Source organism: Mesocricetus auratus, unplaced genomic scaffold, assembly GCF_017639785.1.
Source record: "Mesocricetus auratus isolate SY011 unplaced genomic scaffold, BCM_Maur_2.0 Super-Scaffold_4256, whole genome shotgun sequence".
In the NCBI taxonomy this organism is placed as follows: domain Eukaryota; kingdom Metazoa; phylum Chordata; class Mammalia; order Rodentia; family Cricetidae; genus Mesocricetus; species Mesocricetus auratus.
The window spans coordinates 68,025,195-68,050,338 of record NW_024429182.1 but is presented as its reverse complement, the minus strand read 5'-3'; the positions used below and the strand labels follow the sequence as shown (position 1 = coordinate 68,050,338).

The window sequence follows — 25,144 nt, the reverse complement described above, 5'->3', positions numbered from 1 at the left end:
TGAAACAATGGCACCAAATGGGGACCAAGTATTCAAACAGAAGAGCCTACAGGGCACATTCCTCATTCAAACCATAACACTTAGCAATGAGTTTACATGTATAGTGCTCTTTTGTTGTAAACTCTTTCGATAATGGATTCTAGAAATTCAAACTAGCCAGCCATAAAATCCTTTATATTTTATGTCACAAATTACTAAAAAAAAAAAATCACTTTGATCCTAATTAAAAAAACCAAAGTCATAAAAAGTGTTATGTTTTTATTCATATATTACAAAAGCAAAGCATTATTCACAATAGGAACTACATACTAGATATAGTTACTTCAGCATTAAACTGCTTTCTTGATCCCTAAACAATATAATGTACCTTACAACTGTAATGCAAGATTTATACCTTGTGTAGACAACATGTCTCATACATCCAGGCATCAACAAAAACAAGTTCTAGAAAGCATACACCTACCCTCTAAGGCTAACGAAAACATCTTTAGCAGGGAATTTAAATTTTTCTAATAATTCTTCATTTGATAAGTATTTTTGCAGAACTTAAAAGAGTTACCTCTGTTTTTTGTTTTTCTTTTTAAGTAATATTCCCTTTGTCAAACAATTCTGCAGATGAACAGCAAACTCATTTCTAAAATGAAACAGCACGGGAACTACCCAAGGGAAAAATTTCAAAATAAAAGTCTAGTCTTCACTTGAATGTCAAGAAGTTGTAGCTACACACTACATTAGTAAAATCTGAAAATTATTCCGTTAATCTCTTCACAGTTTCTTAAAAAAATATTAGTGGAGATAAATTACCAACTTTAAAAATCTAAACTTATGTTCACTGAACAAAAATAAATTTAGTTTTAGAACATTGCCTGTTAATGGCAAAGTATTATAAATAGTGCATGTTAAACTTTTCTCAACTCATTTCTATAAAACATCTGGTTAAAAATAAAATGAGGAACATATTTAGTATTTAAGGAAAGCATCTAACATCTTTCCTAATACAGAATTTAACTCAGAATATTTAAGCAAAATCCTAAATATTTAAAAGTACAATTTCAAAAAAGTTTCTAAGGTAGATTTGCTTCAAATTTTAGTGCATTTATTTGTAACTTTACGCATCAACACCTTTGGAAGACCAACTGTGCTCTTTATGGTATTAGAAAATTAGGATTTTTTCCTTCTGGTTTGTAATTATGAAAAGTCTCTTCCATATTTAAAGTGAAATGTACTTTCAAAACATTCATCTTTAGTTGTTAGGAAAAACAAAATGCACATGTCACTGTTTGGCCCAGAGTGTAAAGATGATAAAGCTGGCTTTATGGTGAGCTCTTACAGGTTGTTTGGCTTTTGAGACTCGAGTCTTGCAGTGATGCCCAACCTGGCAGGGAACTCCTGGGCTCTAGCAATCTTCCTGCCTGGGCTTCCCAAGCACCTGGGATTACAGGTGTGCAGCACCACACTGTGCTTCTTCCTCTTTCGGGGAAGTTCTCATTGTCTATTTGGGGGTATTGCTTTTAGTTGAATCAAACTTTAAAAATAGCAGTTTCCAAACAACAGCCTGTTGATATGTATTTGGAAAGTGTTGCACTAAAACTAATTTAACCAGTGAGTGATGTAAGCAACAGACCAACATCTCTAGAAAATTAGGGCCACAAGAGAAATGTTTTTGGTGCTGTGCTTTAACAGTGCAGTTAGGATGAGCCAAGACTGGTTATGCAAGCACAGGCACCCTCTGAATGGCTTTCGAGCACTGGGAGGGAGGGCACAGATCCATTAACAGGGCACTTGGGGCTTAATGGGTAGACACCATTAATATTTCCCTCTTATTCACTGTAAGAGGCCATTTTTGGTTAATAGATGCTTGATAGGATATTTCTTTAAGAAGCCAATTAGGAATATTTTCAAGATATTAACAAAATTAAAAATGAAAATTTTGCAAAATACACAGAAACCAAGAGTAAGTGACAATGTTTTATTGTTTTGCCAGGCTCTCTTCAGAGTAAGCTACCTATTACACAATACAAAAATAACAGCTTCCTATGTAAAATGAACCGCTCTAATTATAAACAAATTAAATGTCACATTTAAATGTGCTTTGTATTAACTTTCACTCTTCATCCTCTCCCACTGTGGTGACTATCCCACTGTCACTGTCTCTGAAGACACACAGGAAGTACCTTACATGGCCTACTCTTCAGAGCAAAGTAGGGTCTGTGTGGGCATGTTCTCATTTTCATAGCTATCTCCTAATTATCACAAATTTTATGTGTTTCTCTAGCTACCTTTCTTGGAAATTATGGGCAGAAGGCAGAAAAGGAAACTCTGGAGCTTGTTTTGAAGCATCTTAATAAAACAGATTAACCCCACTTCCCCTTTGGTCATCTGAGATTAGGAAGAATAAGATTATCAGTGTGGTTGTCAGTCTTACCTGACACCACTAATAGCTGAATGCAGAATTTAAATGAAAGATTTAGATTGAAAAAGGCATCTAGAACTCTGGTATATTTACCTATGACTTGAAAATAATACTTAGAAATACATATGAAAAACTAAGATGTTTAAACTAGACATTAAATGAAGAGATATCTCTAATATCAAACACAATATTCAATTTAGCTCCAAATTTCAACTTCCAGGACTTTTAATTTTTATAATCTAAATTTGAAAAGAATTATTTTATATTTCCCTTCAAAGAAAAAGGTTTATCACACTGAAATAACTGTACTGTTTTGGTTGAAATTAAACTAATTCAACTTAAGTGAATTAATTGAGAGCAAATCTAAAGGCGGTTTCTCTACAAACACTGAAATGTTGTAAAAGGTTTTATGAGAAGTTTATTGTGCCACTTTGAAATATGGCAGGAAGAATATTTAGCTGTAATGTATATACTGAAGCATCAAGGATACAGATAACCCTGGGAGTCCTTATGGACAAGTGTAGGAAACAGAACACCTGGTAAGATTCTTGCTGTACTTCAACTCTTACATGTCTAAATGAAAAAGATATCAATGCATCTAACTATCTAATGCATAAATAACCCTGACCAGACTTTTATGAAAAGTTAACAAACCCCTTTTCACTATCAAATTACTATTTTATGAATAGAATGTATAAATTTTAAATTAGCAGATACCTTATTAGGGATGATCAAAACTAAAGACCAAACTACAAAACCCCCAAAAGGCCAAACCAAGTGAGGATAATGTTGATTGTGTTCAGTGCTGGTTATGTTGCCCTCTTGCAAAATGACAGGCAAAATCATACTTGTTTTTACATTTGCATCCACATATATTACACTGAAAAGGATTTTCATACCCATGGCATCCCATGTGAATAGTGTAAAGGATATTGTCTGCAAAGTACATATCACAGTGCTGGCAGTGGTGTAGAAGCTGAGGATCCTGGACTGGCAGGGTTGGAGCTGGAGTGCTTGGCTGGCTGTTTCCTATGCTGGGGGTACTGGTGTGGGCACTTGGTTCGCTGCTCGGTCCTGCCACTGGACTGTAGTTCCTCTGACTATGCGATGGCCGAGGCTCTGGGCTTGTGGGGGAGGAGCTCTGAGGAATACTTGCTGACACAGCAGAGACTACTGCTTGGGCAGAGGGCTGCTGAATCATGAAAGGCTTTTCATCAGGGCAGGGAACTACATCAGGGGAGGCAGGGTTTTGGTTTTCTGGTGGCAAGCTGGACAGCTGTCCTGCTAAAGTAGAGAGCTGATTCAAAGGGTTGTCAACCATGAGTTCTTGTGGGTCCCTTGGCAGGCCACCGGTTGGTGTAGTTTTTGCCATGGTTTCATAGGAGTCAGTCTGAATATTTGGGATTTCGTGGGTAAAATCATTAAGGTAGTCTGGTTTCTGGACCACCATGGAAGGTGGACTTAAGTTGATTAGTGCTCTTCTGCTATACCCCAGATTGCTTGTTTTCTTTTGTAAAACCCCCCACATTTTCTTACTGCTTAAGGAAGACCTGGTACCTTTAATTGGTACCATTTTATGTTTGCGCCTTCGATGGTGGGACAGGTTACTTCGGTCACTGCAGCGGAAGGAACACAATTCACATTTGTATGGTTTTTCCCCAGTATGAGAACGCATGTGGGCTTCCAAATGGCGCTCATAAGCAGATGCAAATGGGCATAAATGACACCTGTGAGGTTTCTCACCTGTTTAAGAGAGAAATGGGAGAGATTGCAAGAGAAGCTCATTAATAGGACTTTTTATGTTTGTCCACTGGATGTGGAATAGATACAAAAAATAAAATGCTTTTCAGAAATTCATAATTGTATAATAGGTTAGTAAAACCTGTAAAGAAACCTAAGAACTGGAATAAAGCTTAAAAATTCATTAGCAACAACTTGTGGCATATAGATTCTACTTAGTATGAAAACCATTACAGTTTAGCTGGCCCTGGAAAAAATAAATATTCCTCACATAACAAAGATTTTATCAAAAGTAGTCCCAAAGTATATGTTCACAGATCTATGCATAAATACTTTTTTTCCCTCAAGGACAAAAAACAAAACCAAACCAAAAGCAAAATAAATAAACAAGACAAAACAAAAAAGACAAACCAGCAACTCCTCTCCTTAAAAGAAGCCTTTATATTAACTTACATGAGTTATGGGACATACCCTTTAAAACTGCCAAGGCTCCTCCTCACTTTCTTACTCGTCTAGTTCAGGACTGTGGGAGTTTGAATGTAATTGGCCTCCATACTCTTATAGGGAGTGCCACCATTAGGAGGTATGGCTTTGTTGGAGTAGATGTGTAGGTGTGGCCTTGCTGGAGGAATGTGTCACTGTGGGGATGGGCTCTGAGGTCTCCGTGGGCTAAGATACCACCCAGTGTCACAGCCCACTTCTTGTTGCCTTCTGATCAAGATGTAGCCAGCACCATGTCTATCTGCATGCCACCATGCTCCTTGCCATGATGACAATAGACTGAACCTTTGAAACTGTAAGCGAGCCACCTCAATTAAATGTTTTCCTTGTAAGAGTTGCTGTGGTTATGGTATCTTTTCACAGTAATTGAAACCCTGAGACAGAAGTGCTGTACTGGCTGGTTTTGTGTATCAACTTTACACAAACTAGAGTCATCAGAGAGGAAGGAGCTTTAGTAGAGGAAATGCCTCCATAAGATCCAGCTAAGTAAGGCATTTTCTCAATTAGTGATCAATGGGGAGGACCTAGCCCATGGTGGTTAGTGCCATTGCTGTGCTGGTGGTGGTCCTGGGTTTCTATAAGAAAGCAGGCTGAGCAAGCCAGGGGAAGCAAGCATGCTCCATGGCCTCTGCATCAGCTCCTGCCTCTGGGATCCTGCTCTGAGCTCCTGTCCTGACTTCCTTCAGTGCTGAACAGCAATGCTGATGTGAAATGTGATAGGTGCTTTGTCCTTGACAGGTGACTCAGTCTCACATTCTAAATGATAGTTTTCATATTTGGAGAGTTTGAGCTTTAAATAAAATTGGTCCCTGCTAGCTCTGGGGGTACAAAGATGGCCTTTGGATGTCCTCAGGGAGCTTTACACGCTACCAAGATGTGATAAAGGAGCATGGACTGCTAGGAAACACCTGGGCTTGGGTGAGGGCAATACAGGAAGATTCTCAAAGGGGTAGCTGGAGAGACAGGGATTTAGCAGGCACACTCTGCAACTGTACAGAAGTCTTTCTTTTTTCTAGAAGTTAAACATTATTGTGAAAAAAAAGACCGAAATTGACCCTAGTAATAACCTCTCCAATCTGAGAGCAGGAAGACAATAAAAGATTATGTAGATCAAGCAGGACAATGGGTAGGAGGATCAAGTCTCCAAGGAGCCTGTTTGCTGTATTTGTAACCTTTAGGTCACTGTTTTGTAAAAAATGGAGTTAGTACCCAACAAACCTTCATCAGCCTTGTTTTGAACAATCAGAACTATGTGGACTTGTACTCTATTGTCCGTCTCCAGCCGTATCTCCATTACCTGTGTGGATCCTGATATGCTCAATGAGCCGGGCTGTTCCTTTGCTGGCATAGTTGCAGTACCGACACTTGAGCTTCCCATCAAAGGTCCTTTCAAACCCGTCTACTAACATTCCTGAGTTTTCATCCAGGGAAACTTCAACAGATGGGTGATCAAGTCCATTTTGATCACCATCTGTTCCAGCTATAAACAAAAGTAAAAGCAATCATGCACCTCAGAATCAACTCAGTTCACCCTTTTAGACTCGGGTGGTTGCCGATCTTCCACAGATTGATGGCTTCCTTCCCCAGAGTTTAACTCATAAAAACAATTCAGACTGTTTGAACTAGGACAAATTTTATATAAAAGTAAAATTATATTCTAAGAACCTTTAAAGAGGACCTCCAATTATTTACAAATAATTTTATCAATTCTCAACATGCTTTTGAAGAAAGCAGGTAAGACAGAGAGGAATGAAGAGATTCCTTAAAGTTACAGTCACACTCAGGTGTCTATGAACCATTTTGATTAGCAGTTGTGACAGTTCTAAAACACTAACTCAATTTCTTTTGGTCTAAAAAATGACAATCAAATACCATGATAGAGTCATTGGTGTTCTAGATTCTGGGTTCCATTTAGGATCTTAAAATTCTAATTAAGTGAATCGAGGAAAACAAGGTATGTGACAGCTCTGAATATAAGAACCATAATAAGAATTTCAGAACTGAAATGTTTGAGTGTTTGCTTTTCATCTGTATAGAATTAGGAACAACACATGTTGGGGCTATACCCTGGCTTCTTGAATTCCCATCCTGGAATCTGCTTACATTAGTATCAGGAGGCAAAATCTGTAGTCCTTCTTCTTCATATGAAAAGGGTTTTGGCTCTATGTCAGAAGACATAGTCCTCACATGCTCAGTTCAAAACCTATTCCTTTTCTTCTGCCTTTCACCAGAAATAATTTTTCTGGGCTGGGCAAGTCCAGCAAATTGGTCCAAAAGTAACCAACTGAAGAGTTCAGGCTTGTGGTCTCCCATTCTCCCCACTGTTTTCCTAGACCCTCATGCTCACCTTTTGATGTGTGCATCAATTACTTGGGTGATCTTACAAAAATAAACTGAGTCACTAGACCCAGGGTAGGACCTGGTAATTACATTTCTAACAAAACTTCTGCAAGGGGAGGGGGGAGAAAGGGGTGATACCTGATCACTGCTGCCAGTCCCTGCATCTTCATGGCTTATAAGATCTAGGTCAGAGGACAGCAAATGTTTTCTACAGGACTGAGATAGTAAATACTTAAAGCCAGATGGGCTTTATCTCTATCACAACACCCAACTCTGCTGCTGTACCATAAAAGCAGCTACAGAAAATAAGCAAGCTGGGGATGAAAACAGCTCACTGTATAGCACTTGCCCAATGTATGCAATAGATGTTGATCCCCAGCAGTACAAACAAGTTAGAAATATGTAAAGAATTGAGCATGTATGTGTTCCAATAAAACTTTATGAACAGTGAAATTTGAATTTCATAATTCTGTGTTATTCTTTTTAGTATTTTTTCAATCATTGCTGATCATTCAAAGCAATTTTCAGACTGCAAACTTAGGAAAGCAGTTATATGAGGCCCATGGGTGGTACTATGCTGACCCTGAACTAGGTTAAGAACAGTTCATGTGATCCACAAACTAGAGAGACTTTACCTCTAGCAGGCTCACCAAATCTTTGCTTCCTCTAGTTTAGTTTCTCTTCTTGAATGGGTAAATGTGGACAGCCTTCTTTCACTTAAAGAGAAAAAAAAATCCCTAACTGGGGCTCACTCAGGTCTCACCCACATTGCTTGATGGGCAAATTCTCTGTAAGTAAATTCTCTGGGTTCTTCAAATTGACTGTCAGCTAATAGAACATGAAGGACAGACAAGGAAGGGATTTAGAAGCCCTAACCTTCAACAAGATTATAACAGTTCTCTAGACTACATTAAATCATTGTCCCACAGCAAAAATCTGCATGTTAAAAGAAGGGAAAAGCCTCCTTGTATCTTTCTGGGAAAAGAAAAAAATTTCCACATTAGTGGATAGTGATGCCCATGAATGGAGAGCTATGCACGAACACTGACACATTAATAAATGTGAACTTTGATAGTATTAAAATAAGTCTACCTCCCTGAAGAGTCTCTGCTTCTTTGTCCCCACTAACTGATCCCGAGATCATGTTCACATGGTGTGTCTGCTGTGTCAGGTATTCCTGGAAATCTTTCACAAAGTCCAAAGGCTCTGGTTTCTTTTCACCCATCTTGGCGCTTTTTCTTTCTTTCTTTTAAGGTAGAAATTTGTTATATCTAGGAACAAGGAAACAGAGAACCCAGAAATAAATTTACACTATTTATGAAGAATACAGCACAAAATAAAACAATGTAGGCAAAAACAATTTTGTATAAGACATTGTTGTGGGCTGGAGAGATGACTCAGCTGTTAAAGGCTAGGCTCACAACCAAAAATATAAGACACTGTTGTACAAAGCAACAGAAAAATAAAAGCTGTCTTTAAATACTCTATAACCTATCTGGATAATTGAAGACATATAAAACAGTGAGAAACAAATTACCAAGACAGGAAAAAAAATCACTTTACTTGTAACATTCAAATACTGACAATTACCCAAATGCCCACCCCCCAATAATATACCACATGTAAATTGTAGCATGTTCACACAGTAAGTTATAGCTGTGAAAATAAGCAAACTTCAGCTGCATGCAGCATCACAGATGCAACTCACCATATAATGTTGAGCACCAGAAGCCAGACAAAGGTTATTAGTATATGACCTATGGAAAAAAAACTAATGTCCAGTGACAGAAATAAGGAGACTGTAGCCTTTGCTTGCTGGGGCAGACAGAGCCTAGTACTGGAAAGGACAAAAAAGGGGTTTTTGGGTTGCTGTCTGCCTTCCGTTTCTTCATATGGATGTTGAATTCATGACCTATGCACACTTATAATCCAATAGGCCAAGCTTTAAGATTTATAAGCTTTTCTATATACATGTTAGCTTTCAAGAAAAAGCTAAGCAATAGAGAACTGAGTAATCTTTGCATACCTACTGCTAGCCATTAGAGATGAAAAATTACTCATTAAATCATTTGAGCTTAGAAAAAAAAATTCCTCAGAAACCTGTCTACAAATTTGGGTTGGCTATAGAGGAACTGAAATGAAAGTAGGTTCAGCTTTAACAATGTCAAATAATTTTTCAGTCATTATAGTGATTTATTCTTCTACTAGCAATGAGTAAGATTCACACTCTCACCAGCACTTGACGTTTTCATCGTGGCCATTCTGGAAGGTATGTGGCACTATCACACCAGTTTTGTTTTAATGATTAATGAAGTTGTACGTGTGGCTACTCATATTCTTTTGAGTAATGTCTGTTAGCTTTCCCATAGATTGTCATTTCTAAATAAGAATTCACACACACACACACATTTTTCAAGACAGGGTTTCTCGGTGTAGGCTGGCCTCGAACTCAGAGATCTGCCTGCCTCTGCCTCCCCAAATGCTAGGATTAAAGGCATGCGCCATCAAGGCTTTCAAGATTTTTTTTTCTCAAAGCAAGTGGCAGTATAACTTATATAAATCACAGCAGTACCAACAATAAATAATAATCAAAAGAAAACGAGACTGGACCATTTGGATAACATTTTCACCCACATTCTAAATTAAAGATTAACTTGCAAAATGTAGTCATTGGGATATCTTAATACAAGAAATGTATGTATTAGTCTTTGTCTCCAAGTCTTGTGTGCTGAACATTTTAAGGTATTTTTTAATTGAAAATAGTTTTTTATACAATATATTCTGTTCAAGTTTCCCCTCTCTCAACTCATCTCTCCTCTCTCTCTCTCTCCTCTCTCTCTCTCTCTCTCTCTCTCTCTCTCTCTCTCTCTCTCTCTCTCTCTCTCTCTCTCTCTCTCTCATACCAACAGGTATTTAAAAATTACTAAAGTAAGATAAAATAAAAACAGAAGAACCAAAGAAAAAGCACAAGAAACACATATAGATGTAGAGACATACATGTTCACACATACAGAAATCCCATAAAGATACAACACCAGAAACCATAATATATACTCAAAAGACCTGTAAGGAATGAATGAAGAGAGAGAGAGAGAGAGAGAGAGAGAGAGAGAGAGAGAGAGAGAGAGAGAGAGAGAGAGAGAAAGAAAGCCCAGACAAAACATTATGAGACGAGGGCAAAAATGCCTTTGAGTTCATTTTGTATTGGCCATCTACTGGGCACAGGGTCTGTCCTTGAGAGTGGCTTGTATACCCAGTGAGACTTGGCTGGAGAAAGATTTTCTTTTATGTTATCAACTGGAGACAGCTTCTGGTTAGGGATGGGATCTTGTGTCCATTTCCTCTCTCAGTGCTGGGACCCCATCTGATTTTGATCCATGCATGCCTTGTGCATGCTGCCACAGTCTTTATGAACAAGTCTATTTTTATTTTACTTTTTTTCTAATTACATCATTTCCCCCCATTCCCTCTTCTCTCTCCAACTCTCATTTCCCCAACTCCATTTAGTGTTGCTAGTATGTATATAATTTCAGGACTCACAACTTGGTATTGGGTAACCAATTAGGGGGCTCATCCCTAAGGAAAACTAATTCTCCCTTTCTCTGTAGTCATTAGTTATCTGCAGTTCTTTGTCTAGGGATGGGTCCCATGAGCATTTCCCCTTCCACATTAACATGTGTATTGGTGCTGTCATTGTTTTGGTCTTGTTTAGACAGCCATGTTGTTGAGATATCATGGGTGTAGCCTCCCTTTCATTTCTAGGAGATACAATCTCACAGTACATTTCCTGATCCACTGGCTCTTAAGATCTTTCTGGCACTTCTATAATGTTTCCTAAGTTTTGGGTACAGGAATTGTGTTGCAGATGTATCTTCTAGGGCTAGGCACCCCATGATCGATAGTTTTCTGCATTCTGAGCACTTGATCAAGTAATGGTCTTGATCAGTTGCAAAGAGAAACTTCTTTGATGAAGAGTGAGAGGCACACTTACCTCTGGATATAAGAATAAGTATTTAGAATGCTGTTAGGGAATTATGCTGGTTTATTAAAGTAGGGATGGTAGGTTCTCTCCTAAGTCCTTTGATACCACTACCCCCATGTAGTTGTCTAGATTCCCAGTACCAGGCATGATTCTCTTCCTGTTGAGTGGGCCTTAGGTCCAATTAGATGGCTACTGGTTACTGCCAAGAAATGACTGCCACTATTGCATCTATAGGGAAATCACACCATATTGGCCATTGTTGTGATTTATGAATAAGATCCAGGCTTTGCTTACCTGTAATTCAGCACTTAGGAGGTGGAGGCAGGAGAATCATTACAAGGCCAGCCTCCACTACATAATGAATTTGAGAATCCTGTCTCAAAAACTTTAAAAAAAAACAACAACAAAAACAAAACAAAAAATGAATTTTTTATTAAAAAAGCAAAATAAGACATGAAAGGGGGACCATTAGGAATACAGAACTAGAAAAGAAAGGCAAAGCAGACAAAAAGGGGGGAGGTAACAAATGTCATAATTAAGACCCCCCATTTTTTAAGCAATAACTTTTTAAAAAGATTTATTTATTATGTATACAGTGCCTGCATGTATACCTGCAGATCAGAAGAGGGCACCAGATCTCACTTCAGTTGGTTGTGAGCCACCATGTGGTTTCTGGGAATTGAACTCAGAACCTCTGGAAGAGCAGCCAGTGCTCTTAACCTCTGAACCATCTCTCCAGCCTCAATTAAGACACCTTTTACAATTAAGATATACTGATTTTAAATGAATCATGTCCAGGATAGATTATTAAATTATAAAGTCTATAGGCCTCTTCTAATTGTCTGTGTTCTGACTATAATAGCTATAAATAGGGCTAAAGAGATGGCCCAGTCAGTAATGTGGCATGCAAGTATTAGGATCTGTTCAAATCCCTAGCATCCACAGAAAAGGGTCGGCATGTCAAAAGGCACCTGTAATACTCAGCAATGGGGAGGTGGAGAGAGATAGAGGAAGATACCTGATGTCAACTTGTAGTCTCCACATACATACACATGTGCATCTGCACATAATACATGCATATATATGTATATACACATACATACATAAAGACACAAAAAAGCTATAAGAAAAAATTCCAGTTTTTATATCTCAATTCAGAATTTCTTCTCGCCAATCAATTTATATGCAAAGTGATATATTCCCCCCCCCAAAAAAATGAATGTACTTTAATGGGTTTCAATAAGCAAGACAAATTTTACAAAATCTTGATTAGAAAGCTTAGTAATGCTGCGGGATAACACTTAACAATGCAACAAAAACACAAGACTTGCCATAGCAAGCAGAAGAAATGGTATTTTTATACACCCAACTTTAGTTTAAGGACAAAAATGAGCCCAATTATAGAGCATGGCTGACATATTTTGACAATCTTAGTTATTCAGTTATTCACATTGTCACATTACAGATTTCACTGTGTTCTCTGTCACAAATTGTATGCCTCTATCAATTATGCATGATGGGTTAAAGAAAAAAAGCAATGAAATAACTGAAAATGTTCCAAACATGAAGACCAGCTTCTGAATTAGAGATTCAAACATTCTTATATGGTTTAATCTACACAACTGTCCAAGACTTAAAAACTGTCAGGAGGCAGAGGCAGGCAGATCTCTGAGATTGAGGCCAGCCTGGTCTACAGAGCGAGTTTCAGGACAGTCAGGGCTATACAGAGAAACCCTGTTTCCAAAAACCAAAACCAAACCAAACCAAATAACTAAGTGTCCTTTCATTCTGGGCATCTCTGTGTCCATCAGACCTGTATCATCTACATCACATATATCTGTGAGCAGTAGGAATGACAAGCAAGCTACTTACAGAGCAGCAGGCAATCAGACAAACTCCTGTAAATGATAGGTGCCTAAATCTAAGTGGAGCCTTTGGCTCAAACTCCAGCTTCTTCCATCTCAGGTCAATACCTCTGAGCATAATATATAGGAAAACAATAATTCCAAAGCTAAAAAAACACTCCCTGCTATAAAAAGAAAATATGGGTTTGCTATTCAAACCATTCAGACAAAAACAAGGACTAACTCCTGAGGATGTTGTTTGGTACTGACAAATCTTAAAACCTCTATAAACATAATATAAATGATATATACATGGAGTCAACCAACTGTGGATGGAAACCATTTAAAATTTTTAAAAGTGCATCCTGAACAGTTTAGACTCATTTTCCTTGGTGTCCCCTAAATAATACAGAATCAGAACGACTTAGGCTGTGTACAGTATAGACAACCTGGGGACAACATAAAGAGAATGCTAGTGTGTGCCTATAATTCTAGCACTCGGTGGCCAAGGCAAGAGAATTCAAATTCAAGACCAGTCTGAGCAACACATAAAAATCCCATGTAAAAAAGAAAAAACAGTGTATATGGACAGAACGTCCTCAGATTTAATATCTACAAGGGGTTCTACAATCAATCCCTCAGGAATATAGAGGAACAACTACCTGTATACAGGTTAGGAAATCAGAAAAATATAATCTCTCAAACTGGCTGTGAACTCGACACCTTCGACTTTTTAAATCAAGAAATTGCTCAGATTTTCAATGTAAAATGTCATCAGAAAAACATATTTAAGCATTTCTTAATATTATTATGGATTCTGATGCTGTATTCCAAGCCAAATCGACTCTTTGCTAACTGATACTACTCCAAATGAAAATTTCTATGCTGAAATCCTAACCTCAGATATGACATTTTTTGTGAAGGCAGAGTAGTCAGAATAGGCTTATAAGAATAATAGTTAATTTCTTCTCTGTCTTCTGCATTATGAGTATATAACCAGATCCTGTAGAAACCAGATTCTGTATCTGCTAGCACCTCCAACTCAAACTTACCAGTCCCCAACCTTAATGAAAGCTTGTTTAAATCACCTAACCTGACACAAATCCAGGCATATCCAGGAAGAGACTTTTTTTTCTTCCGAACAGGGTCTCATTAGGGTAGCTTTGGCTGACCTGGAACTTACTATGTAGACCAGGCTGGCCTTCAACTTACAGAGATTCCCTTGTTCCTGCCTCTCCTGCGTGCTGAAATTAAAGGCTTGTGCCACCACAATGCCTGGAAGAGGAATCTAAATTTCCATAAATTGCCGGTAGGCAAACCTGTGGGCAGGTTATTGACTTGATTAATGATTGATGTGCCAGGGCCCAGTTCCCTGTGGGCAGTCCATGCCTGGGCAGGTGGTCCTGGGTTATACAAAAAGCAGGCTGAACAAGCCAAGAGAAGCCAGTTAGTAAGCATGAAGGAAAAGCCATGAGTTCTGCGCCACAATTCCTGCCCTGCTTGAGTTCCTGCCCTGACATGCTTCAGTAATGGACTGTTACATGGAAGGGCAGGATAAAATAAACCCTATCCTCCCTGAATAACTGTAGTCATGAAGGTTTGTTGGTCTGTTTGCTTGAGGCAGGGTCTTTCTACACAGTCCTGGCTGTCCTAGAACTTACTATGTACACCACACTGGCCTCAAATTCAGAGCCTCTGCCTCCCTAGTGCTGGGATTAAAAACATGTACCACCATACCTAGCTAGTCATCATGTTTTAAGACATAGTCCATGCAATTTTTTTAACAGCGTGAACTAAGATAAACATCTACTTCAAGTAAAGAGAATACTTTCCAACTTGTAAGACAGAGATTGCAAATATCTAAGAATTAATATTTTTATATCCCATATATGTGTATGTAAACATATATACAATCAAACACCTTTTAATCAGGAGCTAATTATTTAAAAGAGGTGTTCACATACGAAGAGGAAAATACCCACAGCTGTGAAACAGGTACTATAAAAATCAAAGTGTGTTCTTTCCTACGCCATCGTGAGACATAGGCCCGATGTGGTTTCTTACCCTGTTTTCTCATAGCACTCAAGCAATTCCTGGCCAAGAAACAAAAATAAAATTGTTCTATTCCCCAGTGGATTCGGATGAAAACTGATAACAAACCCTGTACAACACCAAGACACTTGAGAAGAACCAGGCAGGATCTGCAAGCGTTTACACACAATGTCATGACCTAGGGTTTATGCTCAATCATGGTCATTCATCAATCCTACCAGATGGAACTGAACTTAACCTCTGGAGATTTGGTCATGTTTAAACTGGGGTTTGATTTGCTTTCATCTGTTCCACATGAGCCAACTGGTTTGTTCAGCAACAAAATATATAGAAACTTTCAAAAAGAAAATCAAAGAGACACGAGAGATGACTCACAGATGTTCCTGCAAAGGACCTGAGTTCAGTTCCCAACACTCACTTGGAGGCTTATTATACACATCTCTAACTTGAGTTCCAGGGGATCTGATGCCCCCTTCAGGCCTTTGTGGGCACCATGCATATACATGATGCACAGATATATGTAGACAAAAGACCCACATGCGTGAAACAAAATAAAAATAAATAAATTTAAACCACACCCTCTCCACTGACTAGGGGAGAACTGAAAGAGCTTGATTACGGAATGGCATCGTATATCTCATTTATCATCTCATTTATCTGCCATTTTTAAAAAGAAAATGTTTAAACTGAAAGGTTGCTAACCATAAGGAAGGATACTTAGCCCTGACTTATTTGCTATTTTAAAAACAGATGTTAAGCAGGCCTATACAGCTGTTTATAGTTCAACAGCTATGTCTACTTCTGTAACCTATTGATAGGGTCACAGAAGGACTTCCTCTCCAAGAGAATATACATTAGTGAAAAAGGCTGACAAATGACACTTGGTCCATACAGAGTAACGCGGGCCTTCAAAAACTATTAGACCACAATTCCTGAGTTCCTAACTGCTTAAGACTGAATGCACGATCACTGCGATGAGTCTCTTCTGAGAAATCAGAAAATATAATATAAAAAGTAAAATAGAAACGAAACCACATCAGAAGAAATCCAAAAGAAGAATTATACAATCTAACCTTTTCACCCCAAATTACTTGCACCTTTTCTTCCCATTGCAACACTGATAAACTTTCGAATAATTGAAATTTACTCTGGAGACACCAAAGGATTCCAAAAGATCATGGAGGGAATTTCAACTAAAATTCAAAAGCCACAAAAAGTCTGCAAAGAAAGGCACACAAGTCAAAACTTTATTAGCTTTAACAAACTAATAAGACAACAACTTGTGTGCCATTATCACTAACAAAAAAATTAGGCCAAAAAAAGAAAAAAGAAAAAAAAAAGCAATAGCAAAGCATGGTGGCTCACAATTAAAATGTAAGTCACTTGGGATACTAACATTTTGCCACTGGTGACTTTACTTTTAGCAAAAATTTAAATATAATCCCACATTTAATATATCAGTTTCCATTATTCACAGCATACATCCAGAGATGTTAGGCTTAGTGTTTCTGAATACGTATAGTTGCATTAAAAAGTACATTAGCCCTATACTAGGGAAATACTTGTAACAACCACCAGAGCTCAACGGGGGCATATCTGATCCCCATTTTCATTATCTCTTTTAAAGTACAACAGTTATGGTTTCCTGGGAAACACCAGACCATTACAGAAAAGAACATCAAATATGTCAGTTCACTACAAGGAACGTCCAAGAAAACATTCATCCTCAGCTGTGCTGAAGACAACATAAACTCAAGACAAATTTTTAAAGTAGTCCAGATATTTTAAACAATTGTTTTCATTTTGTGTCTTCTAAATGTAATTTCCCTGGATCGCACAATATAAAAAGTCTCCATGCCTTTTCTCACTTGTCACTCCTCTGTTCCGTTCTGACCAGCACATAAAGGGGTCATTAAATGGGCCACGTGGTTACTGGCAGACACAACCGACTACACTTTGGATCCAGTTAGACATAGAGCAACGTTGATGCTCGGCTGAGGAGCTACGCTGAGCGTCCACGATCATTCGGGACAGTCTGTTAGGGACGTAAACCCTGAATGAATTCGAAGAGCTCTTTGCTGTAACATCCTTCCCACCCTCATCTGTTGACAACATTAGAAGGTACAGCAGTAAACAGTCCTGGAAGAGAAAACCCAAGGGTTTAGAAACTCCTTCCCAACAGTCAGGGACCGGCGTCGGACAAACACCCTCTCCAGGGTTCCCAGTACCTGGGACTGCTAGGGTCGACTCCAGACCTTAGCACCCCGAGAACACGACACACAGGGGGCAACCCCCTTCCCCGATCGCCACCTGTCAGAGCAGAAGGCAGCTCCCCACCCTGAGCCTCCGAGCTCCCGCCCGACGGCGCCGACTCGCGAGCCGATCCCTCCGGGCGGCGGACCCAGTCACCTAGATGCTCGACCCAAGAATGTCCTGGGGCACCACGCTGCTAGCCCCCGGGGCGCGCACGACCCCTCTGCTGTGACCAAGGCTACGGTGGTGGTAGCCGGCCCGCGATGAACCCGGCACTTTACCTTCCGCTACTCAGTCAACGTGCCCTGCTCAGCCGTGGCGCCGCCGTTCAAGCTGACATCCCGTTACTCACCTCCTGACAACTGCACCGAAGAATCCGCACAACCTTGTTGGCCGCCGCCACCGCCTCAGCGTTCGCCAGCGTCGCAGCTGCGACCGCCATGTTTGTTGTGTCTCCTCTCCCTCCCCGCTCCCCGCCTTGCCCAAGTCTCGCGTGAGCGAGCTGTAGGGAGCAATTGGAGAGAGCTTATGTCTCTACTGGGGTTCCGTAGGCGGGAGTGGGCGGGGACTCTAGGGGGTGTGTGAGGAGCGGAGGAGCAGGAGTGGGCGGGGCCCGAGATTGCCCCATCTAGGGTGTCTAGCCCTGAGGTGTAGCGGGTGCCTCTGCCTGAGACAAGGATGGCTGCCTCTGCGCTCCAGCTGTGGCGTGCCGGCGGCCTGGTAAGTGGGCTCGAAACGATGATCGTCTCGGGAGATCCGGGGCGACACAGATCTCGGGCGACGTCCCCTTCTCCTAATGGTCTAGGGGATCTCTGGGCCTGGGCACGGTCTCCTCAGACCTTAAACTGGGGGGACACCGCCATCTAGATTGCCTTCAGGATCGGTTCCAGGTTTGCTTCAGCTTCTTTGGGTAGGGCTGGTGCGGCAGCTAGTGGGAAGAAGGAAGGGGCTGGTCTAGAAGCTTCGGTGAACAAACACAACTGGAATCGGAGGGCCGCCTCTGCAAGATGCCCTTTGCTAAAATCACTGAGTCTCGACAACCTTGAATCAAGGGTCCTTGGAAGCATTTTGCAGAAATATTATCTCCTCATGTCACATCTCCCCGATAATTATCACTTTTTTTAACGGTTAAAATCTAGCCTTAATGTGGAGTCACCTTCTTCCTTTCAGCAGTCCAGCTGGAAAAACTGGAAGGGAACTCATATACCTGGAACTTGTTGTTCAGGCAAAGAATTTCTTAGACTTTACCTCGCCGCTGGAACCTCGGCGGCTTCCTTGGAGGGACCTACTTTAGACTGTGGGGAACCCAAGAACCCTTTCTAATCCCCCCTTCCTCAAACTTGAACTGAGGCCAGGCTGTTTTCTCACCTGGATCTCTGGCCTCCCATAGCCCCCTTTGACTTTCTGATCTTGGAATTGGACAGACACACCGCAGAAGTCAGACTGAACTACGGAATAGCAGAAAACACTCTTATCAGAGTGGACAATGGCCAAAGGAACTACTGTGCCAGCCTACATTTTTAGCTGGATTTTGTTATTTCTTCAGGTGCCTGAAATAGACAGCTTTCCTAAGGGTGTTTTCTTGCTCAGATGATTGGCAGATTCCTTTGGATTATCTTTTAAGGGAAAGAATAATCAGATGCCTTTGCTGTGGTGGTGTTGGTTAACTGGAAAACCTCCAGCTAGATAATAATCTATTTCCTTGGGCAAATGTCAAGTCTCAAGCCTATTAAGAAAGACTCAGATCCCATTATCTGAGGACTAGAAATCAAAATCCTGCAGTATTCGCTCCTGGTTTTACAAGCTATTATTGAGGGGAAGGGCCCATCTTCAATGACATTAAAACTTGCCAAAAATCTGATTATCTAACATTTGTGTTTATTTATGGTCTCCGAATCCAAACAAACTGTTGACTCATTCAAAGTTCTTGTGTCAAAATCAGCATTGCCACACTTAACTTTTCTGCCCTGTTCAGGCCTTTGACCTCCTACAGCATGCTTTCCAGACCTTTCATGCATCTGGATACACTTGCCGTTGTCAATATAGGTAGTTCATTGAACTTTATTATTTGCTTTTTATATTTGCATTTACTGCAATGGATCAAAGGCTCTTCTGTTTCTTTAGACCTGTGCCTGGAGGCAGCAGCACTCTGTGCCTCTTTGTCTCACATTGTAGATAATTAATGTTATTTGAATGTTTTACAAGTTTTAGGTGTTCAGAAAATTAGTAGAATTAGTGTATTGTCCCAAAGGGTTTCATGCTTATTATGTTTTATAATTGTTGCTTAATTGTAATGTAGCAAAGAAAATTGTCTAGTTTTTCAGTTTGATCCATGATTTATGTAACCTGCATGTTCTTGGTGCTCTTCCATCTTCTGATCTCACTTAATTTTTACAAACATCTGAACAAGTAGCAGTTTAATCTTGAGATGTAAAGATTTCATACAAATGATTAGGTGACTGGCAAAAGCTACTGCTACTTCTCCTTTGTTGGAGATATCACAGAGGTATTTTGTTTGGATTTGTGCATTTATAGTCCTGAATAGGTTTTGGATCTCTTTTATACAAATTAGCATATTTTACTAAATTTTGCCTAGTGTGGTGGTTACTAAAGTAGATTCTGATGCCAACATACTTGAATATAGAACCCAGGCTCCATGGTGTAACCTTAGCCAGATACTTAAGCTCTTTGAGTCTTAGTTTCCTGATATGTAAAATGGAAAAAAATACTGATAGTACCAATTATGGGGTTGTTGTGAAGACTAAATGAATTTGTATGTTCATGTAAGGCCCTTAGAAGAGCCCAACATCTACTCAGCTTTCCCTAAATGTTCTTACTGTCAAGCATGAGGCACTGTGTGCTATGGCAAATGCAATATGGACTAAAACACTATGGTCAAGAAGTTTAGCCTCAAGGTTTTCAGAACTACATCTGCCTAATCACATGTCATTTAGCTGTGGAACAAATCCTAAGAGGTTCACAGTGTACCCCTGAGTTCAGAGGAGAGAGCAATTGTGTGGATCATTACAGGGCAGAGAGACGATTTAGAATCTAGGAGTTCTAACCCATTCTTTCTATGAACCCTCTGAAGTCGGTATTACTGGCTTCAGTTGCAAATGAAGAATTCAGAAGTAACATCCAGTGCTTCCAGCTCTCACAACATTCAGGTTCCAGGAGAATGCTCTGTCTGCCTCTGCCATTGGTCTTTTGCATTCTCACAGATGGGTTAGAACTGCTTTGCATATTGTAAGTTCTGGAGTCAAGATGGTTGAGTTTGAATTCTATCACCTCTTAGCCTAATTACTTTAGAAAGTGACTTCCCCACTCTCCTTCCATTTCCTTTTCTGCAAAGGGCAAGAACAGTGATTTAAATTAGATATTATATACTTAGAACAGATTCTTACATCTGGTAAAGACTTACCGAACACTAGCTACTGATACAGGCAAAATCCATTACCAGTGACACCGAGAGAAAGGGGATAAAGGTGTCATCATATAAAGTGTGTAGGGCAAGTCTTGAAGATAGTAGGGTCCCTGACACCAGTGAAATTCTGTTTTTAATTAGGGAGATGGGGCATGTGTGTTTTTAAAAAGTGAATATTAGGAAACAGAGTATTGCTACTGTTGAGGAAGTAGTATGGGCAGATAGGCTTATAGGAGATGGATCTTGAACTGACTAGCCAAAGAAGGATTGGCTTAGATTTAGGTAAAGAAATAGAAAGGCAGAGAGTAAGGCCAAGGAGATGTGTAAATAAAAGTATAGAGACAGAGAAATACTCTGCTTGATTAAAAATAATATAATATAAGAATGACTGGTATGATAATTTTACAGAGAGACTGTTTTCCAATGGCGTATCTGTATCATGTTATGGATTTTTGGCTTCCCAAATCTAAGAAACTTATCCACTGTAGAAATTAGTCACAGATTTATTCTGCCCTTTTCCATGTGTCTGTTGCCCAAAGGATCATAGTCCCAACTAACATTCTCTTTTGTTTACCAAAACATAGACTTGTAAAAAAAATGACAGATTTTTTTTTGAAGATACAATTATATCTTTTTTTCTACTCTTTTTCTCTCTCTGATGCCAAGACCACTAATCATAAAAATCCTCTCTGGAAACTATAACCTTCTCTCAGGATCCTTGCACACGAGCTGTCTTGGGCCTACACTTTCTGGATTTCTTTCATAAGGGTTAGACCAGGGTTTCTCAACTTTGGCAATGATGCCATTTACAGCCAGCTCATTGTTTATGGTAGAGAACTGTCCCCTGTGTTGTAAAATATTTAATGTCACCTCTGGCATCATGAGATACAAAGGCTATGGGTTTTGACTACTAAAAATACCTCCAGAGATTGCCAGTGTCCCCCTGGATGCAAATCCATCCTTTGGAGAACCACTGGTATAGAACTGTATAATGCTCTAAGGGTAGGGAAAGATGTTTCTTCCATATAACATTGTAGGTATTAAGACCAGGCTCTTACTCCAAAGAAAATAAGACAATAGTTTATTCTGACCCAAATAAGTAATTATAGCCTTCAAAGATGGATTCAAATTGTGTAAATGGCATGTTCCACTGTGGAAGAGGTTATATGAACTTTTATAGTCACAAAAGATAGTCTTAAATAAGTGCAACTGGCAGATTGATGGAGGCAACCAGGCAAGTGGGTTGCAGCAGACTTGGGAAATCTTTGTTTCAGGTTTCAAATACTGCCTTACAACATTCTTTCCTTTAGGGTTGGTGGAAGCTAGTGGTCTAGTAAGTTTAACAGTTCACTCTATAAGTTTAGTTTGTTTGGACCAGTCACTGTTCTTTTTCTAGAAAATTAAGGCCTTGATAGGAACTCCTAGAGGCTAGAACAAAGAGCCAGAGATCCATGGAAGAGAGAAGTTCAGTCTCAGTTTCTTTTTTTTTTGTTTGTTTGTTTATTTGTTTTGTTTTTCCAGACAGGGTTTCTCTGTATTGTTTTGGAGGCTGTCCTGGAACTCGCTTTGTAGACAAGGCTGGCCTCGAACTCACAGAGATCCGCCTGCCTCTGCCAAGTGCTCGGATTAAAGGCGTGTGCCACCAATGCCTGGCGAGAAGTTTAGTTTCAATAGCTTTGAAGAACAGCAAGAACAGAAGCCAGGGTCTGTGGGTAAAGCAAGTGGAATGGAGATACTGGATTCTAATTTGGGGCATGGCGATATGTAAACAGGGAAAGAAAGAGGTAAATTTGAAATGAGACCCGTGGCTCTCTTTCCGGATGGCTGCATATTCTGATATAGAATTTTCAGCTCCTTCTCCAGCAGTTTCTACCTTCCTGTTGCCATGCTTCCCACCATGATAAAAATAGACTTAACTTCTGAAACTGTAAGTCAGCCCCAGTTAAATGCTTTCTTTTATGCATTGCTGTGATCATGGTGTCCCCTCACAGCACTAGAACACTGACTAAGGCATTTTATAACTTCTCGTTAGCATACACAAATTGCTAACTTTTGCATTTTTCTCCTGCACTTTACAGCATTGTTGAATAAAACAAGAGATGTCCTGAACAGCACTAAACCCTCTTTGCTCCCTCTCACCCTAGTGCTTGTGTTTCAGCTTAAGGGAAACTATCACTGCCCCTGCCAACCACCAGAAGTCCAAGTAAGGTTATCCATCCCTGGGTTGTTTTGTTTTGTTTTGGTTTTTTGAAACAGAGTTTCTCTGTGTATCTCTGGCTACTGGGAGCCAGCGCCAGCAGTTGACAGGTCCCGAGAGGATCTAAGGAATCAAGGAAAGAGAAGTGAACAAGGCATGATGATCTGGAGAATCTTGCAGCCCGACTGACTAGCAGCCAGAATACTTCTTTATTTATACAGAAGGCAGTAAGCAGGGATAGGTTCGTGTTGTTCCAAAACATAGATCTTATCATTTTTGCTTTGGGACATGTGTTTCGCTTCCTTTTGCACATCCTTTAGTCATTATTGATGAACTGTGATAGAACAGAGTTTTCTTTTACAACCATTATCCCTCGTTTAATCATCATTGGTAAACAGTTATCTTTTATAACCATTTTTACTCATTAATCCGATTTTTAAGACTCTAGAGGCACATGACAGCCTGTTCTCAGGCTGGGTAGCTCTTGTTGCTTCAAGGATGCCAGACAAAAACAAAATTTCCAAACCAGCTGGGGTAGATTGCCATGTCCTATGCATGTAGTATTAACTCTTAATGATCAGAGTGCCCAAGAAACATCCTCAGGCCAAAGCTGCTGCAGTTATGAAAATTCTGGTATAATAAAATTTGTTTGTATGTCTATCCTGGCATTCTGGTATTCTTTGGTCATAAGACATCACAGTGGCTCTGCATATGTTAACTTTTCTAAGAATTCCAAAACAGTCAACATAGAGACACTGAGGAAGAAGAGATAGAAGAAGGGAAAGGAGAAGGAAAAATAGGGATAGGTCTAGAGAGATGGCTCAGTGATTAAGAGCATGCCCTGCTCTTCAGAGCTTGATTCCCAGCAGTCAACACTGGGCAACTGGGCAGTTTACAATCATCTGTGAGTGACTCCAACTCCAGCCAATCCTTGGCCTTCTTCTGGCCTCAGCAGGCACCTGAACACAGGTGGCATGTGCGTACGTGCACGCACACACACACACACACACACACACACACACACAGACACACACACTTAATTTTAAAAAGAAACAGAGAGTTTCACATAGTCTTTATCCAGTTTGCCCCCACATTACTTTACTAACTATAGTACAATATCACATTCAGGAAATTGACAATGTAATCCACCAATATGTTTCAGATAACCAGTTTGCTTGTGTGTATTATGGGTAGCTCTGTAGAGTTTCATCATATCCTTATTTGTGTTTGCAAACCGTCATGCTAAAGATAATTCCAAGCAACACCAAGGTCTTTCTTGCCCTATTATAATCTTGCAATACAATTTCTCCCCACCCCCAGTCCTAAATTCCTAGCAACAACTAATCCCTTTTTCTAGCTATATAATTTTATTTCAACAGTATTGGAGAAATGGAATCATTTAGTAACAGGGTCAATTTGGTGCTGAATAGTATTCTGTTGTAAGAGATAGGTTAAGTAATTTTTTTCTACCCTTTAGATTCAGTGGTTAACCCTGAGGATGAAAATAAAAGGACATATTAATAATAGTGAGATTTTGTATTAATATTTTGTATTAATAGCAAATAAGTGGCTAAATAAGTAAGCAAATTTAAAGGCTTAAATAATAGCTTTCCCAACCAGGATTTCATGGTTTTAATTTCCATAATTTTAGTTTCCTACAGTTAACTATATTCTGAAAATATTAAATGGAAAATTCCAGAAGTAAACAACTCAGTTTTAATTGTATATTATTCTGAGTAACATAATAATCTGTCCATTCCAGAACATAAGTTACTCCTTTGTTCAGCTACTGTATACATGAAGTATATACTACCCATTCATTAGATCTGACTTTTGCATTGTAGTTCCTGTGTTTGGATCAACCCATATTTTACTTAATAATGGCTCTAAAGCATGAGTATTCATATGAAGGAGGCACTAGGCCATAAAACATGGAATGACAGATTAATCTTGGTGCTGTATGACAATGTTGCTGAACACACACATAAAGTAAAATCAAAAGGCTTAAGACTGAAATTCCTTATATCTTCCCTATCAAAACTAAATCAATGAGGCAGAAGTTGAATTCTTATACACACTAATCTAATATCACAAAAGACTGCTGGAGTGACATGCCTACTTGGAGGCCACCGAAAACTCATGCAACAAGTTCCTGTACCAAGACATCGGCTGGTCACTTTCTGCTTATCCTCAAACTAGTGAACTCCTTGGTATTTATCATTGTGACTGTTTCAGAATTCCTGATGCAAACCTTTTGAGTTTTGATTCTATGAACTTGCTTCAGTCTTTTTGAAGACACCTGTGTTTTACTATGGCCTACGGGCTCCCTCAGCCATGTTCTGCTGTTTCCAAGTAAATCCTATGATTCTTTGGAGACTCTCATACTGACATTTGGTTG

At 39.5% G+C, this 25,144-nt stretch overlaps 2 protein-coding genes across 4 annotated transcripts in view; one reads left to right on the top strand and one right to left on the bottom strand.

The window, feature by feature from the left end:
- Positions 1-243: 243 nt before the first annotated feature.
- On the bottom strand, positions 244-17,618 carry Ikzf5 (IKAROS family zinc finger 5). Of its 3 annotated transcripts, XM_013113668.3 has the most exons (5): positions 17,478-17,613; positions 8,703-8,751; positions 8,087-8,265; positions 5,952-6,134; positions 244-4,156 (listed from the first exon to the last, which is right to left on the bottom strand). In XM_013113668.3, exons 3-5 carry the CDS (start codon positions 8,217-8,219, stop codon positions 3,213-3,215), a joined length of 1,260 nt encoding a protein of 419 aa, XP_012969122.1. In that variant the 5' UTR covers positions 8,220-8,265; positions 8,703-8,751; positions 17,478-17,613; the 3' UTR covers positions 244-3,212. The 3 variants fall into 3 exon arrangements, with proteins under 3 accessions (XP_012969122.1, XP_005064352.1, XP_040608746.1); XM_005064295.4 differs by lacking the exon at positions 8,703-8,751 and having other exon boundaries at positions 17,478-17,618; XM_040752812.1 differs by lacking the exons at positions 8,703-8,751; positions 17,478-17,613 and having other exon boundaries at positions 8,091-8,225.
- A 74-nt stretch (positions 17,619-17,692) lies between these two features.
- Positions 17,693-25,144, top strand: part of Acadsb (acyl-CoA dehydrogenase short/branched chain) — a 36,491-nt gene continuing 29,039 nt past the window's right edge. The window contains exon 1 of the mRNA XM_005063366.4: positions 17,693-17,845. Within this exon, the coding sequence (XP_005063423.1) occupies positions 17,804-17,845 (42 nt within the window). The 5' untranslated portion in view covers positions 17,693-17,803. The remainder of the gene's footprint in view (positions 17,846-25,144) is intronic.